General features: G+C 27.6%; 1 protein-coding gene and 1 long non-coding RNA gene across 2 annotated transcripts; one reads left to right on the top strand and one right to left on the bottom strand.

Annotated features, from left to right (window-relative positions):
• Positions 1-1,538: 1,538 nt before the first annotated feature.
• LOC114129091 (uncharacterized) lies at positions 1,539-4,603 on the bottom strand. The gene is made up of 4 exons (XM_027993724.2): positions 4,376-4,603; positions 2,637-2,843; positions 1,948-2,087; positions 1,539-1,844 (listed from the first exon to the last, which is right to left on the bottom strand). Exons 1-4 carry the CDS (start codon positions 4,467-4,469, stop codon positions 1,539-1,541), a joined length of 747 nt encoding a protein of 248 aa, XP_027849525.2. The 5' UTR covers positions 4,470-4,603.
• Positions 4,604-8,369: 3,766 nt separating this feature from the next.
• On the top strand, positions 8,370-11,819 carry LOC126551849 (uncharacterized). Its single transcript, XR_007605741.1, has 3 exons — positions 8,370-9,037; positions 10,756-10,839; positions 11,487-11,819. It is a non-coding gene; the product is annotated as an uncharacterized LOC126551849 (long non-coding RNA).
• The last annotated feature ends 7,979 nt before the right edge of the window (positions 11,820-19,798 follow it).

A 19,798-nucleotide genomic window follows, 5' to 3' on the forward strand; every position in this document is an offset into this window, starting at 1 on the left:
TTTTAAATATTGAAGTGCATTGGCTATTGAAGCACTCAACAGTTGGTTGCTACAAGTTGTACAGCTATTTTTACTTTCATTTTTTTTTGTTTCCGATTTATGTGTACATTCGATATTTTATTTGTAAATTTTAGAGATAAAGTAGTCTGTAATTCATATAAATATTCAATATAACACCATTTAATTTCTCCTGTCATAGATTCAACAACCAAACAATTTCCTATGGTGTTGTGAGCTAATTTAACCATAATACAAGCATCTGGTGTAAAAAATACTCTTTCGCAATTACAAATAACAAGTATAGTTTTTACATATTTTTAATCATATAAGATAAAACGATGATACAATTATAACCCAAATGACTAATTATTATTGACAAATTGTACATACATTTACAACAACTTAATTTTTTTAATTAATTGGTAATAAATCTAATTTTTAAACTATAGATGCATTGAGTTATTTCTACTAATTTGAATTAAAAACCACATACCATCGTTCAACTGCTATGTGAAATGATTTATCAGTCATCACTAAGTGTGAATGTGTTAGACTAATATTACAAATACATTTTTATTACTATTTTAAAAAAATAATAATTCAATATGGCATTATTGCATGAATTATGTTTGCCGGTAAAAATATTCAAAATTTTACTTTTGTTTATAGAGCACCGGCCAAAATAGTAATTCAATTTATGATATTGATATAAGAGGAAGAATAACTTTCATAGGCGAATGCCGATTTGTAGTACAACTTGCACTAATAACTCACGAAAAAATAAAAATACATGTTTTACTATGAACCTACCTGTATGTTTATATATGTTTATTTCAGCTTCCAACTGTCAATATAAATTGTATTGTTTTTTTTTTCATAAAAATTAAATATTTTGTGATACTTTAAATATAAATTTAATATTATTTATTATTGATTTATTTTGTCATAACAATAAAAGTATTTGTATATTTAAATACTATAAATTTGTTTTTTATTTATTCAAGGCAGGCGAAATTCGTTTTTTATTTTTATTTTTAGGGTGGCGTAAACTAATCTTGAATCGCAGATCGCTGTCATAATCATTTCAAAAATCGTAGTGTCACACTATACCTAAAAGGCATTTATGTTATACGTTTACATATTCTCAAGCCACATTATACTAAAGAATAGCCTATTATTATATCCTATAGAGTTTAAATAATATTTATCTATTTAAGTAATATACCTACCTACTCTACCACATAAATCAATGGTCTCAAACACGCAGCTCGCGGGCCACATCCGGCCCGCGAGCCCTTCCAATATGGCCTGCAATGAATAAATATTTCTTCAAAAATTTTGATTTTGTTTACTTTAATACAAATGAGTAAAAAAAAGTGTTTTGCCCGCTAACCTTTGACGTAAATATATATGGCCCGTTGGTAATTTGTGTTTGAGACCACTGACATAGATGAATATGTATTAGTATTATAATATTGAATAATTATTTCTAATACAAAAAATAATAATAATAATATATAAATGTAAATCATACTTTATTAAAAACGATGATGTGATAATGCGTATAAAAAGTCATAAAATGTAAAGGGGGGTCTTTCTGTGGTTGTTGTAATTTTTTTAGTTGTAGGTAGTATTTTGGGCGGGATGTTTCCTCTCATAAATACATAAGAAGCTCCTTCGGGCCATTTGTTTAGCTTCTCAACATCATATATCATATCTTTATTTAACAGCATATACGATAGACCTTCGCACTGTGTTTTATCATAACTCTTTGCTCTCAAATTACTAAATACCATCCGGATTTCTATAATTCCACGGTCTGTGTGTTCCTCAGCGACAAATGCCTGTAGATAACACAAATGAAGTCAGAAATAGAGAAAGAAAATGAATGAATCGTAACTAAAAATGTAATAAATATATTTAAGTAGAGGTACACAATATACTCACAGCACATCTGTAGGTTGGTAGGACTTGTATAAATTGTGTTGGATATTGATTTAGCGATATATACTTTAAACCTTTGTCAATCTCTTCCTTATTGGTCGGTTCTGTTTTTGACATACATTCGAAAATGTAAGGGACCGTCTCTGAAAGAACAACAGAATAAATATATCATAGCATATTATAGAATATTTTTACTCAATAACCATTTTTGTTGATACAAATGAGACATAAGTATTGTTACGCCATTACCATGACGGATAAAACATGTTTTGATTTTATAATAATAGGAAATTAAGAAGTTCGTTTTTAATTATATTTTATTACATGTAGTTGCTATGTTAGGTACCTAATGAAAAAGAAGAACGTAAATTTGAAACAGAATCATAGTCAATTACATATAACAAGTATATAAATGTAAAATTTTTCCTCCGTGTTTGTGTATCAATTACTGTATTCAACGACGGCCATAATTGACGCAATCATATTGATACATCTTTTAGTAATATTTGAAGTTAATATATTTTGGGCATGTAGTACGTGTTACAATACATAGGTACCTACATTAAATGTAATATAATTTGCACATTTTAAAGGAGAGCTTGAACTACGAACAGCTTTTCGTATCCGTGAGCCCACAATACTTCCCCTCATTATAATTTTCACAAATATGATTCGTTATACGACATACGTACTATTTATGTTCTTGCAAAATGTAGGTTCTAAGTTTGAATTAATGGGAGCTTCAAACCAAAATTGTAACACTGGCACTTCACTAAATTCCCGGTTGTGATCCAGGGAGGCGCATCCGTACATCTGTATCCCATTCTCAATAAAAACTACCTCATACTTTTCCTTGTATGCCATTGGAGGACATAATTGGCCACTTTGTCTCTCCTCGTCTGCAACACACATGAAGACAAATACTTTATTACCATATAAATGAAGTATGCTGTTTTTATACTCTTGATATTGTTTATTTCACGTGTACATTCTTATATGGTGATACAACGTTATGACCTATAATCATACATCGTCCAGAGGCGTATTAAAAAATGTGAGGAAATAGTTTTCGCCTCGATTTTTTAATTTTTTTTTTTTTTACCAATATACCTAGGTCCTAGGTAAAATATTGATGTGATGTATGATATAACTACAGAAATACAGAATTACCTACCTAAATTATCAAAATTAGTTCATCAAAATTACCTAGTTGTAATATTGAATTACTATTATCCTTGTACTACTTAATATACTGTTTAATATAATTTAAAACGTTTCGTATCTTAAAAGTTATTATACTATCATGGTTATGACTAGGTATTATTATTATTATCATCATGATTCATGATATTATATAGAGCGAACTAAAATTTTATGAAATACTAAAAAAAATAATTTTGTATAAATAATACCGATCGGCAATCTCGATTCTAATTACTGTGAATAAAATTAAATGATATTAGTAAAAACATTAAAAATGATAATGTTAATTAGTAAAAACTATGAAAAACAATTAAATTACAATTCGAATGTAATCAGATTCACACAATTTTTTAAACATTAACAAATGTATCTGTTCCTACTGAATTAGGACCTAACTACTCTTATCGATAAGTGTGTATTATGATTCGTAACGCTGACTCATAGAGTAATTATTACTCTATGCGCTGACTGTACACAAGTATAACAATGGCCAATAAATTGGACATCAACATGTATCTATTTCGAATTATTTTACTTTGGAAATTATTAATAACCTAAACCATTTTATAACCAAATCTAAATAGTGAAAACAAATTAAGTGCCTATAGAAGCACATTATACTTACATATACTGACATACTACATACATGGATTTGAACATCGTATTATTAACAATATATATTATCCACCCTAATATATACACAAACAAACTTACGATTGCCCACATACATATGTAGTAGTTATTCAATATTACATGTTTATGACATATTATATCATGTTCTGCTACTCAATAAATTATAAATTATACATAACAAGCATTGGAAATTATTTAGATACAAAAAAACAATATTTAAACATTTTAAACATAAAATTATATAAAATATTTTTTTAGAATTAATTATTTAGTACAGCTAATAAGCACTGTATACCTGTATATTATATTATTATATACTAATGTTATTATCACTACCTATCATAATATATTAAACGAATTAATATTATGAAACATTAAATAAATAATTAGGTACGAATGATAACGATCTCAGTACTAATAATATAGATATATTAAATAAAAATAATATTAATAAAAATATAATAAACGAGGTAATGTTAATAAATAAAAGCAATGAAAAATAATAAAATAACATAACCAGCGTTAAAAAAATTATTGCAAAATTAAATTATATAAAATATATAATTTATTATAAATTAATAATATATATACTTACAATTTTGTGTATTGATAGCTTCGTTATTCAAAGTTGCAACCCATGGGGAAAATGTGATTACTACTAAAATTAATATTCTTAGTATAAAGTCCATCGTGTTGTGGAACGATAAAAAAAAGAGTAGTAGTGAATAATGAGTAAAAAAAAAATGAATTTAAACGAACAGAATAAAATTAAAACGATTGTGTCGAAGTCAATGACGGTCTAGAGGAACGCAGGAGTACACCAAGCAACTGTTGAAGTATGAATGAAACGAAAGAATGTTGCTATTAGATATCGCACTGATGGCTCGCCACGCTCTGCATGCCGTCTTAAAATGGCGACTCCCTACCTATGTGGAGATGGTCATAAACACTGTCTGTGTATCATCGAAGGCATTGCCGTGTGTATATAGTGATATATATATATATATGTGTGTGTGTGTGTGTGTGTACGATACATTTATACATTATACCCATATACATCGACATCAAAAAAGGTCACTATACATCAGTACTCATTAACCAGTAGATTAAATTTTACCATTATCGGTCTATCGACTAATAAATTATTACGAATTACGATTATTTTTATTATTATTATTATTATTATGAAGAAGAAACAATAAATAATTATTCTTCGGAGCTTACAAATTTTTTTTATTTGCGCTCATCAAACAAATCTCTTCCTAAAGACTTAAATTATCTTTGATGTAGATCACCAGCGACTTTATATTTCAAATGTAGTTCACTTTTTTTAAAAGGTTTGTGCCCCCTGTTATACTTCGAAGAATTTACCTCGGCTTAAACATCAGTTGTGCGTCGAAGGAATGTACACTGTACACGAACAAGAGATGCCGTTGTTATGCGCATGGCAGGTATAGAGAACACAATAAAATCATATAAAAAAGTCATTATTTTATGATATAATATGTATAAAATGTTTAGCAAATTTTGTAGTAGCCGATACGGGTATTCAATATCTCATTAGATATAAAGGTATCATGACATGTACTCCAGTTTTTTTTTATCTCAAGTATTTTACCCTTACCTATATAAAAAATATGAAGATAAAAAATAGAATATATTATTAAATATGCTTTATGAGAGAGTACATACAAAAAGTTACGTGAATACTTATGAATGTATACCTATGTTTTATTTATCGTTATTGATTTTAGTGCTTAATACATTGATGTGATATTTACTTTATCTAGATACTTTGTACCTTTGTTGTTTACTCATTAGTTGATGATATTTCTAATGCTATCTATAATTTAATCTTTAGACTATTTGATTAAAATATGACAATGTAAATGTATAGTTCCGCGGTTCACATCCTTACAAGATTATTTCAATTAAAATAGTTTAGACGTGAGAATATAATATTATATATTACTAATATAGGTGGTACCAACAATATATTAAAATATATGATTTTAATATAACATATGAAATATTGGTATCATAACATTACAATATTATTGTATTAAAGGTTTTAGTATAAGCGTAGGTAGTATACAAATTGTTTTGATAAAAACGTGGTTAAATTAGGTGGATTTTGTTTGCTGGAAACGGATATTGGTGGTCAAGGGAAAGGTCGTACACTTTCGGTGGAAACGTTTAATTTACGTTTTTAAACATTAATTAATGTTAATAAATAAATTATAAATTATAATTTATTTATATTTTTTACATGTTTTTACAAATTTTTAATAAGCCAAATTAAATATTTTAAAATTTTTTATTGCATTTAAATCCTAGCTCAACTTAGAACGCATTAACTAAGTGTTAATAACTAATAAGTAGGTAATAAACTAATAACTAATTTATGATTGTGACAATACTTTTTCATTCTTAATAAACAATATAATATTTTAAGGAAATATTAGAAAAATGGAATAATTTTTATTTTACCAATTATTGATAAAGAATACTTTTGAGTATTAGACAGGAACAACAAATGTTCATTTTTCCTCCTTCCAACAGAACGCCGTTGATACAATCCGTATTGTGGACCCGTAGCTGGCACAAAGTCACTTTAAAATTTAAAGTTTGTTTAAACATAACCCCCACCCCTCATTTACACCCATAATTATATCATAACAAGCCCCCCCACATGTGTCAGTGTCATTTTCTAATAATAAAAAAATTATTCTAAAATTAGTATTGTAAATATAACAATTAGCCATTAGGTATACTTATGGTTATATTTAATGTATAAAGGTTTATTTAAATAAATTGTCTTAAATCTGAAAGTTTCATTTTATTATACATATAAGTGTATAATGTACAACAATAAAAATTTTCATAGGATTAAACAATAAAAAAATTATTTTTTATAGTAGTAATATAATTTAAACAATAATTTTTAGGAACAATAACAATCATACCCGAGTTGCAAGTTTTACTTAAATTTTTAAAAATTAATTTAAATAAACATGATTTTTTGTGATGGATATACATACTTTAACTAGACCTCGATTTTTTTTTTCTTTTTTTGGATCGTTTTGTCCTCTTAACTAATTGAAACAGGAGGTAAAAATTGTTTCAACCATTAATAGAATAATTTTATTGTTTAAATATAATAAATACCTTTAATTGTTTTTTATTATTCAAACGGTTTCTAATATTTTTTATAAGATGTGGGGTATCAGAAAATACAAAAATTTTCTATTTGTATCTAATGTATGAATAAAATTATGATTAAGTTAATTTATTTTTCCATTTCTTCCAAGCTCTAACCATAATTTTCTGTTTGTAGTTGCTCCATCACAGACAAACCCATGAACTTTAGCCCCATCTTTTTATAATAGTATAATGCATTTCACTAGCAACTGTGCAAGAACAGTTCCATGAACGGGTCCTCTTGAAGCATAAACAGCCACTGGCTGGGTGTAATTACCACATAATGTTAAAACATAATAACCAATGCCATGTTAGCTTTATCTTCAATAGTACTTGCTTTGGGGAAATTGTGTTCAACATCATTACCAAAGTCTATTAATCCTATAAAGGTTAGTGAAGTTGAGCAAACACTTAATGATTCTCTTACTAACATTTCATCAAAAAGTATTATACCATGTTTTTGTAATTTATCTTTTGATGAAATATGTTTTTCAAAGATGGAAAAAAAATTGAAATCAAATCCAAATTTTGTACCTATAACACTTAAGTATTGATGCAATGTTCTTGCACTAAGAAGAGGTAATATATCATTTTTTTCAAATAAAATTATAACCACTAGCTGATCTTATACGAAACAATAGGTATTTTAGGATCCTGTCTTTTGAGTAACGTATTGTTTTTTTTATTTTGATGCTTAGATGCTTTAAAAATTTCTTGAACAACAACTACATAAGACCAATAAAAAAATTGTTCTTAAAAATATTTGTAATTTATATAATTTAAAAAAACTGACACCTATTATATTGAACATAAAACACAAGACAATTATTATTAAATACAGCTGTACTGGCTATACTACAACTACTCAGAAAACTAACTCAATCTATTTACTTATAATATGTAAGAAAAATAAAATAATATTATGTTACCATATTAAACATACCAAAACAAATCAATCCTTTAATAGTTAAAAAAAAAAAATAACTAATTGACCGTATAATGAACAAAATATAAAACTTTTTTTATTATATAGGTACCTATAATCATCATAAATTAACAATATAAATATACTAACTTATATACTATTTTATGATTATCAATCCCTTTTAAGCTAGACTTATGTTAGGGATTGAGAGTATACTTTTTTAGAAAGATTTAACAACAATTTATTAAATTATGTACATTAAAATATTAATGTATTATGATGGATACAGTTATTGTCACCAACATTGGCAGTTCAAATTATATTCGTTTGCGGGGTTTTCGTTCCGTCCATTTTCGTGTTGAGGTATCGGTTCGTATCGTGCGACACCGCGGTGCGGTTGACAAAATGACAACAGCTTGCTGTTGTGTGATAAGTGATAACCGTCCGGTGCGTGCGTGTGACCGTTATCTCGTTTTCGTTTAAAATGTTTTCGTTATTTCGTATCGTGCGTGTGCGGTCGAAATAAATTCGGTTATGACCATAGACATATAAAACATATAAAATATATTGTTTTATATGTCTATGGTTATGACTTATGTTTCATGTATTTTTTCAAGTCATTCACCTTAGTGTCACCGACAGTTCCATAAGTTCGCGTGTTTTCATTTGTGTAGGTGACACTGAGCTTTCGTTTCGTACTTAAGTCTGTCGTCGAGTCCAGTTCGTTAAAACCGTGTGACGGACCGGCTCGCTCTCCTGTTTTTTCGTCGTGTTGCTACGGTGCGGAGCTCCGTGCGGACTCAAATTGCTCATTCATTGTCTGCAGTAGAAAACCACATTGTCTGTGATTTTCGTGAATTGGTTGTTGGTAAATATCGTTCGAACAATTTATTGTCAACTTTTCTTATTTTATTTCCCCAATTTTAGGATGGTCATTATTGTTACCAACAATCATTATGAGTCGTGGCTTTCATATTCGTCCAGTACTGCTGAGTGCACGTCTATGCCTTTTGTGTATTTGAATTCGTCGTTGGTAGCTGTGGCCAGCTAATCACGTACGTGACTGTCATTTTTATTGTATTAAATTATTATTGCTTCACCGGTGCGCACATTATCTGACATATCCACATTGTGAGTATTGGTCGACCATTTGTGTTATAAATTTTAACTTTGTTATTATATTATAAAAAATTGCACTGTTATTTATTATTACCTGAACCATTGTGATATTGTTATTATTTGCATATTTATATTTATTACTATTTTGTAGTTGTTATTAACTTAAATTTTTATTTATTTATATTTTATTTATCTATTTGGTTGGTAGTGCAGCACCTTGGGTGGCCTGCCTTCTTGCTGTAAAGGCATTTTAATATATTATTAATATTAAAGCCGAATGCGGCTACAACAGTTGAATGAATAAGTAATAAATACAAAACAGGTTGTCATCTATACACTGCACAATTTCTTGAATTTTACTTAACATACAAAAAAAATGAGGTAATAATTGCAAAATATAATTAAAAATTTAGACTAATTCTAAAAATAACCAGTTATATATAATATTTTTAACATTACCTTGATGTAAGTGAATATTTTTTTTTTGTTTCATAAGGCATTAAATTAAAATAGGTAGGCCCTAGATAGTCAACAAATGATTGACCGAAAGATTTCTTTGAATATTTAACAGGAAGGTTATAGACTCTATTTTCTCTTTTGTTTTCTTAAAAAGGGTTATGGTTTTTTTTTATTAGATGTTTAAAAACGAACGTAATAACAATTTTTTTATAAAGTGATCAAATTGGTAATATGTCCAAATCTAAGTAATTTTGTCTAGTTAATGCTTCCAAAGTACTTTTATTTAAACAAATTCATTCTGTATTATTTTGATTAACTTGCAAATGTCTTAAAACGCCATCTCCCAGTCCACCCCATACTAATAGATCATATTGATATATTGATTGATACAAGGCAAAATATATTATACGTATAGTTTTTTTTTGGGTACCCATCAAGTTTTTGAGTTTATTAAATTTATAGCTTATAGCGCATAGCCTTATACAATGTTATGTAAATGAAGATGCCATCTTAAGTTGTTATCAAAAATAATCCCTAAGCCCCTTATTCTTGAGACTTCTTTAATACGTTTGCAAGTGTGTATGTTGCATATTTCACTATTAGTGCAGCTATGTATTGTTATTGCGTTCACATTTGTGAATGTTTTATTAATGGAAAAAGTCATGAACATTGTATTATTATTATTTAATATTAGATTTTTGTCACTAAGGCATTTATGAATTTCGTTCATACCAATTGTGGCTTTAGAATGAACTCCTTCCCACAATTTGTCCGTGAAAAGTAGACAGGTATCAGTGTAAGAGAATACCCGACCATCCAAATTGAGATCACATACCGAGTTTAAGTATAAAATCTTTCTATCTTTAATCTAGTTGCTTACATAATGTATCTTATTACTTTAATAGTTACCTATTATAAGCTTTGTATAACTAAAAATGTATATTATAAATTAAAATGTAGGTATATTGTAGTAAGTTGAATGCCCATAGGAAGTTTATTATTTTAAATTGTAACCTAACCCGATCAATGAGGCCCACTATATTTTCAATGAAATAAACGATAATGCAAATATATTATACATAAATTAATCAAACACTTTGTTGGTTTGTTCATCCACATAATCATTATATATTATGTAGATTCTTTTTATATGAAATTGTTACAATATGTTCAGTTAAATATGTTTAATCATTAATAAACACCATTAAATAACCATAGTTATGTTAATAGTTAATCATTGCTGACTTAACATTAATATTATTTGTAATTAGCACTACCAGTCCAATGAAATCAACAACTACAATATCATAAACAACAATGCAAATAACAACAACAAAACCCATAACAACTAAAAGGTATATATTTTAATCAATACTGATGGTAGTATAAAATTATAATAATTAAATATAATTTTGTTAAATTTAAAATGTTTCGACTACCAAATAATAATAGGCATTTGTTTTAAAATATTTTAAAAGCGTAGTTGCATATTCAATATTTTAAAAGATCATTTTTCTTTTTTTTGATAGTTATACATTTTTGTTACATTTTAGATTCTAAACGGAGTGATAAATGTATTGATTTTAATATTAATGCCCTTCTTTTGGATCTGTCATTAACATTCATCAACTGTCCAAATACTTCAATTTTTAATTTTGGAAAATATTTCGATACATTATTTGATCTAGTAGTACTTTGGGAAAGAAGGAGGTATCGAATGTAAAATTTCTTCAAAATATTCATTTTTATTGTTTTATGAATTTAGATTTAAATTTTATTTGATTTCGGTTACAATTTTTGATTAAAAAGATTGAGGAAATTCTTAAAAATTTAACTAATCCATTATGGTTTCTATACTCAATAAAAAAGTACACAAGCAACTTATTATAAAGCAGAACAAGTTGAAATACCTTGGTTTCTTTTAAAAATTAAAACATGATATACTTTTCTAAACATTGATTTGCATTTACTAAACATAGATTTTTTACTATGATATTTACAGATTTAATAAGAATATTATTGAATACCGAAAGAGGCTTCCATTTACAACAACTACAACGAAACCAGAACCCAAAACAATATTTGACTATTTGTAATTATTCACAAATTGTCGTTATCGTCCATAGATGTAATGTATATATTTCTTTTAATTATATTTTGTATTTTTTTTTTCAAATTTAATGTTTTAAAATATTTTTTTAAGTCCATTTGTTTGTATTTATAATTTATTTTCTGTGATAGAGTTTATTTCTATGTATTTATTCAATGCGTAAAAACAATAAATAACATGGTCCTCAGTCATAGGAAAGATCACGGGATTCATAACGTTTTTTTGTCAAGAGAAATACCTATTCTTATTAATATGAGTGATAATGATGTATTGCAATTTAATTTTTAGTCTATGTATTTTCAAATATTTATTGTTAAAACATGTTATTAATTCTATAGGTAGGTACCTAAATACTTTAAACGTTAAAAATCTATTTTTATTTTATAAATTGGTATAATTATTATGAAGAAACTGTTACAAATTAATAAAATATATACATAAGTAATAAATATAGGCTGATTATAAACAACGTATAGTTATACATGTTGATAAATGATTTTTCAAGGTAGTTGTCAAATGAAATTGATGATAAATAATTTACTATTCTAGCTTATAGAAGACTGAGACAATCCAATGAGATGAACCCGAATTAACTGTAATATTAAAAGTAAAATAAATGATTTGAATAGCTATATGAAAATAAAAACCATATCATGAATTATAATTAGTGATATACGCTGATAGAATTCTTCTCAGAATTATGAGTTTTAACTACTATTTTATAGTGAACATCTGAAGATAATAATATTTTATAAATGTGAAGGCTAGAATAGTAAATTATTTATCATCAATTTCATTTCACAACAACGTTGAAAAATCATTTATAAACACATTTATAAAATATTAATATCTTCAGATGTTCACTATAAAATAGTAGTTAAAACTCATAATTCTGAGAAGAATTCTATCAGCGTATATCACTAATTATAATTCATGATATGGTTTTTTATTTTCATATAGCTATTCAAATCATTTATTTTACTTTTAATATTACAGTTAATTCGGGTTCATCTCATTGTATTGTCTCAATCTTCTATAAAAATCAAAAAATTGTAGAATAAAATTATTTTAAATATATAATTATTTTAAACTCACTCTAAAGAGTAGTATAATGGTATGTATTTGTTTTCAAGTATTTAACCATTAAAACTATTAAAAGTGAATTTATTGTTGGATTTGATGGTGTGTCTTCAATTCGTTGTTGGAATAAGCAGTGGAAAACATTTTCAGTCTTCAACTTCCCACTAATATCACTGAACAGACATCACTTATGACCTTAAAAGCTTATGCAGCTCTTGACCACATGTATATAGATTCTACTTTCCTTGATCTTCTCCTTACCATCAATCATGAATGCATAATACTTCACAAAAATCCTTTTCGTTTCAAAAATAGCAAAGAAATTGTCTTTCATTCGATAATGTAGCATGGGTGGTCTTTTAGTAATTCTAAATTATACATATGGTCAAGTAAGTTTAAATTATTTACTAAGTTATTATAAAAATCATTAGTCTGAACATATTAATATACCATTGAATCTAAAATAATAAGAAAATAATGTTAGTTTTAATTTATTTGACTGTATCTGTGTACATGAGCACAATTTTCAGTTTATATCCATAATGTTTTTGAATGTCATTAAAATGGTAATCATACATTAGAAATTTTAAGATTTCCAATAGCGCATAACATAGAATAGGTTAGGTTAGGTTGAACATGATTGACAGGGACGCAGGAAAAAAATCGGGAGGGGGGAATTTTTATATAAAATTACAAATACGCCTAAGTACTCGAATGTGTTAGGTTACTTTAATTCCAATAAATCGAAATTTGTAAATACATTAAATAAAGATTAAGAACTCGGCACGGCGACACTAAAAATTCATTTATTTATAGAGTAATCACAATTATGTGGGAACACAGAGCACAGTTTGGTGATAGAAGTGTCTCGTAAATCATAATATACATGAAAATTAGTTTTTACCTAACTCTACACCAGTGATATATGTTTTTTATACATTTAAAATAATGGAAATATGTATATTCAAATATAAACTAAAAATGTAAAAAAAATACAAATAATGATTTAAAATTAATAAAAACTTATAAATTAAATATTACCAATTAAAATAACAAATTCAAAACTATTATTGCATCGTACAATTATTAAACATTGTTTATCAAAATGAACGACGATTTTTGTACAGGTTAGGTTATTTATATTTTGAAAAATTTCTCACCTCATCCACTGAAGTGATTGGACCAAATTTGAATTTTGCCAAATCTTCAGCAGAATTGAATGAAAATATTTAAAAATGACATAAAAAGTAAAAAAAACCAAAAATGCAAAGTTTATTTTAGTTATTTTGATTCTATGTTTATTAAAACACATTTTCAGTTAAGAAAGCATTGTCTACAAAGTTTCAAAAAAAATTTAAGACCTAATAATATTCATAATCAAAATATCATGGCATTAACTATTTATTAATGTATTATAAAGAAACTATGCTAATATTATGCCATATTATATTATAATCAGGGATAAGATTTGTATGCAATAAAAAATTGGAAATTTTGTAAAAATATGAAATTTATGATCTATAAAAAAAGTATAAGTAATTACAAAATACTATATATTTAATAATTGAAATACAAGTACATCAGTGATTAGCTGATTATATTATATTATAAGTATCTATTATATTATATTACCGATATGATACCTTGTGTTTACTGCCATACCGTATTAAATATATTGATAGAATGCATATATGAAACGACAAACGGATACTTATCGTAGTTTGAATATCATGTTTCAACAAAAATGTCCGACATGACCACGAGTTTATATTGAGGTATAATAATTCAAATACATGATCATACAAAGGAGAAGCTTGTGAACTTATTTCTAGATCATCTGGATGCTGAAATATATAATAAATAAGAAAAATATTTTTTTTCCTGAACAATTGGTTTTCTCTAGGGTTACCAACTTTGTTACCTAATTTAAAAAAATACTGGACACATCTAACTGAAAATCTTATTTTTTTCTTTTAGTGCTTTAGTTGTTATAATTTATGAAAATAAATAATATAAATATTTATTATTATGAATAATTAATTTTTTTATTAATTTATTACTATACTACTGATAGAACAATAAATAAATGAAAGTATATAAAACATGTATTTTAATCAAATAAATAATAAATATAATATAATAAATTAAGTTAATGTATATTAATTAAGTGCTACTTTGCTATTTTAAAGTTGTATTTTTTCTCGCTTTTTGCCACCTTTATTAGTATATGACCACTTTCTGTTTCCAAAAACTCACAAAATTGACTGTCTGGGCGAAAACTGAACAGTTGGAAACCCTAGTTTTCACTCAGTTCTTACTTGATTAGACACTTTTTGAGAATCAAGCACTTCTACTGATGTTCTTAGGCCTGTAAAGAAAATGGATGGCATAGTGATCAGAACACTAAACTCTTCAGTCATGAGTCGAGAACCAAAAAAAAATACCACCATTAAAACCTACAGTGATATAAATATATATATTGATGAGTATCAGAGATATTAATATGATGATAGCTAAATATATATATATATTTTTAAATATTATAATATTTATTTTTTTTATAGCTATGAATATATTGTATTTGTTGAGTATTAAGCATAGTGCTGTTATCTACAATTTAGAAATGGTAGTTCGCGATTTCAAAACACTCCCCTAGATAGCATTACAAGTCTTTTTGACAAATAACCATTAAGTGAACACTAATCCAGACCAGCTGCCCTGTATGAAAGACCGTGGACGTGGCCATATCGGTGTGTCGTTTCATTTTCGGGTGATGTGGAATCATTTGTGCGGAGTCGCCATTGTTGAATAAAAAGTGTGTGTGAGTACCAGGAATTCATGAACATGAGCGTGTTCTTTTAGCCATATATGACGGCGGTAGTCAGTTATTTGTGCGGAGTTGCGGTTGTAGAATAAAGAAAAATTGTGTATGAGTATTGAGTAGGTACCAGGAATTCATGAACACGAGCGTGTTCTTTTAGCCATAAACGGCGGTCAGTCATATGATAGTAGATTTTCCTTTAGATTTGTGTGAAAAAGTCGCTCTGCCTTTTGAAATATTTCTACCATTTATTTATGCCACACACCATCCATTCACGGTTGATCATAGGTACGTGGCCAGTTACAATATCATCGAGATAAATTAACACAAATTTACTAACCAACACACGGAATAGTAGATAGGTAGTACGAAAAATCCAAATCGCTAAAAATTATAATAATCTACTCAATTAAATTAAACGCAGCGGTTTTCAGCTAGTCGACATAATAAACATTGTCCTGGTCGTCGGCGATGACTACCCGTCGACAAATATAATAGTGTTCACTTTCACAGTTCATAAGTTTGTCTAGCAAAAGGCGATGAGACACCGTTTTGAAAATTATAATACGTGATCAAACACTGTGCCAAGAATCTTAGAACATTATTGTTTTTTATTTTATTTATTTTTATTGTCGGTAGGTACTAATTTAAAATAATAATATTTTTGTCATTATCATTATCTACACAGTATAATATGTATAAACAATACCAGGGGTGGTCAAACGTCGATCTCGGAGAACTTCAAAAACGATCATGTAAAAATTTGATTTTAGGGCCATGCACCTTAATACCTTATATTATGTTTCTTAAAAATCATAGTTATTCAAAACAAAAAAAATTAGATCATGACCAAAAAATCTTTGGCAACCCTGCTCTATACGGCATACCTATATAATATATATAATCCATATAATATATGCATACGTATATATATTGTGTGTGTGTGTGTATGTGTGTGTGTGTGTGTGTGTGTGTGTGTGTGTGTGTGTGTGTGTGTGTGTGTGTGTGTGTGTGTGTGTGTGTGTGTGTGTGTGTGTGTGTGTGTGTGTATAAAGAGAGACTTGACCCACGCTTTGTAAAAATTTTCATATAGAATAATGTTAGCGGTTGCTATTTTTTTTTTCGTTCCATACATATTAATATATAATATTATATTATGAAATATTATGTTCTTAAACTTAACTATACTGCAAGGTATTAATAATTTGGCAGCACAAGATTTTACTGACCATTTTAAATCGTTATAGAAACATGTGAAGATAGTTGTTAACGATGAACACCTACAAGACGTTTCTTTGAATTGAGATAGTCCCTTTTATATAATATACATTATACATATACGTACAGCATCCTGTGTAGTCTCTATTATTCTCAGAGTTGGACGTGAAATAAACAAAAAAGAAACATAGCATTCCATAACATTATTCTACACAATTTCTTACAAAGCGTGGGTTAGGCCTGTCTCTCTCTACATGTATAATACACACACACACATATATATATATATATATATTGTATGCATGTATATATTGCCTTCACATGTTTCTAGAACGATTTCAAATGATCAGTTTAACATTATACGGCCAAATAATTAATACCTTGTAGTAGTTATCTATACAAACTATTTTATTAAAGAAGAATATTAAATATTAACATGTACGTATATACATATATACGTACGCATGTTTATTTATTAGCTTATTTATTGTAAACACACATTAGTTATCGCTATAATTTTTAATAGTCCCAACGCCACGGTTACAAATTACAATGATCGTTAGCCCGTATATTGACACCTACTCACGACTGATCGGCACATACCACACACAAATAATAATATTATAGCTGTACATTTGTTTATTTAATTTTTGCCTAATTATAATTATTTTGTTATTGCGTACAATATAATATGTTAATTACGTAAAGACTCGGTTTCATAAGTCGTCTGTATAATAATATGATTATTATTATTTAAGTTTTTTCTATATAACCAGTCCGAACAATCTCACTGTCGGTATTATTAAAGTTGAGGCCAACATTAATGTATAAGATTAAAATTAAAATTAAAAATAAAAGATTACAGCAGAATGAAAACAATAAAAAAAAGGGGGAGATGGTACTGTACTTATAATAAATAACTCAAAATTGATATTATAGACTCAAATATATATCTTTATATTTAATATTCTTATATTGTAAAATATTATGTACAGATAACTACTACGAGGTATTAATAATTTGGCCGTATAACGTTAAACGGACCATTTTAAATTGTTATAGAAATATGTGAAGGCAATATATATATACGTGTGTGTGTGTGTGTGTGTGTGTGTGTGTGTGTGAGACTTGACCCACGCTTTGTAAGAATTTTCGTATAGAATAATGTTATATTTTTTTTTTCGTTTCACGTGTAAATCTGAGAATAATAGAGACCTAGCCCGGATAATGCTGTGGTACATATATGTATATCATATAAAAGGGACTGTCTCAATTCAAATAAACGTCTTGCAGGTATTTGCAGTGTTAGTCACTGTCTTCACATTTTTCTTTAACGATTTCAAATGGTTCGCTTAACCTTGTACCGCCAAATTATTAATACCTCGCAGTAGTTATCTGTACATAATATTTTATAATATAAGATGACTCGATATCGGGTGTATGGAAACCAACTTTGACGCCTTCCAGGTGGTCAAATAAAATTTATTTCACTGGAAATCCGGTCGCAAATGGTAATCGGGTGTCTAGAAAATAAATCATTCACTAAAAAAAGTAGGAAAAGTTCAAAATCATTTGTCGTGTATGTGTACATTCAATTATTATTAGAAAATTTTGTTAAATTTTGAAAATAATACAAAATTTTTCAATTATATTATTTGACTATAACTTGAAAAAACATTTAGCTAAACGACAAATAGTCGGATAGTCGTGAGTTGCATAGTTATCAAATTCTTCGATTATCCATGCCTAGGCATTTAGTAAAATGTCTAATTTCACTATATGACCGGTGTGAGCTACTTTACGGTGCGGGGAGCACGTTCTGGTAGCCCGTACCAAAAATTTGCCACTCGGTGAATTATTAGTAATTTTTAATAAAAAAACGCAGAACGGTGGTTGCTCAGCTCCCAAGCACCTCCCTCCCCTTAATCCACCACTGCTATAGGCTATAGGTAGTATCGGTCCGGACCACCCGGACCTGGCTACTCGGCGATAGACCCGCGGTCGAAGACATTTATATAGAAAAAAAATACAACGATATAATGTAGGTACTGTGATGAATCGAAAACAAATTACCTATTGTACATTGGTTTATAAACACGTTTATGTGTCTCCTGAAAAAAGTGAATTTCGGGCTTACTTTTGTTTCAACGACGATATATTTTTAATCTATTTTGATTACATGAAATGTATTAATTTTGTTTTACTTGTCTACTCAATACGGTTATCCTGGTTATTGTTATTTGTTATCACCAAGGCTATGATTTGTATGCAATAAAAAGTTGTAAAATATGCGAAAAAATGCATTTTAACTTAATATACTTAAACATAATATTTATTTATTTAAATACATTAATGAATTTGGCTGGTTGTTTTAATATACTATAATAAAGATTAAAAATTAAAAATGTATTTATTTATTTTTCACATGCATTAATTACCTATTATTTTAGTAATAACAATTATAGATTGTGTCTAATACACTACCTATAACCCGATAAATTATACGTGCATCCGGAGTTATTATATTATGTTCATGATCCGAAGTATCTTATATTGGATTTTATATTTTTAAATTTTTTATAATTTTTGTAATGTTAAGTTTTTTTCTATAGAACCAGTCCGAACAATCTCACTGTCGTTATTAGCATATGGTCTGACATAAATAGTAAAGACACAATTTAACAATAGGTAATAAGGACTAATAAAACTAGCGAACTGAAGTTGAGACCAACATTAATGTAAAAGATCAAAATTTAAATAAAAAATAAAAGATTACAGCAGAATGAAAACAATAAAAAAATAGGGGAGGTGGTAGTATTCTTATAATAAATAACATACAAAATTGATATCACAGACTCAAATATATTATATCTTAATATTTAATATTCTTTTATTGTAAAATATTATGTACAGATAACTACTACGAGGTATTAATAATTTGGCCGTATAACGTTAAACGGACCATTTTAAATTGTTATAGAAATATGTGAAGGCAATATATATATACGTGTGTGTGTGTGTGTGTGTGTGTGTGTGTGTGTGTGTGTGTGTGTGTGTGTGTGTGTGTGTGTGTGCGCGCGCGCGC

The sequence above is a fragment of the Aphis gossypii genome, chromosome X (assembly GCF_020184175.1).
Source record: "Aphis gossypii isolate Hap1 chromosome X, ASM2018417v2, whole genome shotgun sequence".
Taxonomy (NCBI): domain Eukaryota; kingdom Metazoa; phylum Arthropoda; class Insecta; order Hemiptera; family Aphididae; genus Aphis; species Aphis gossypii.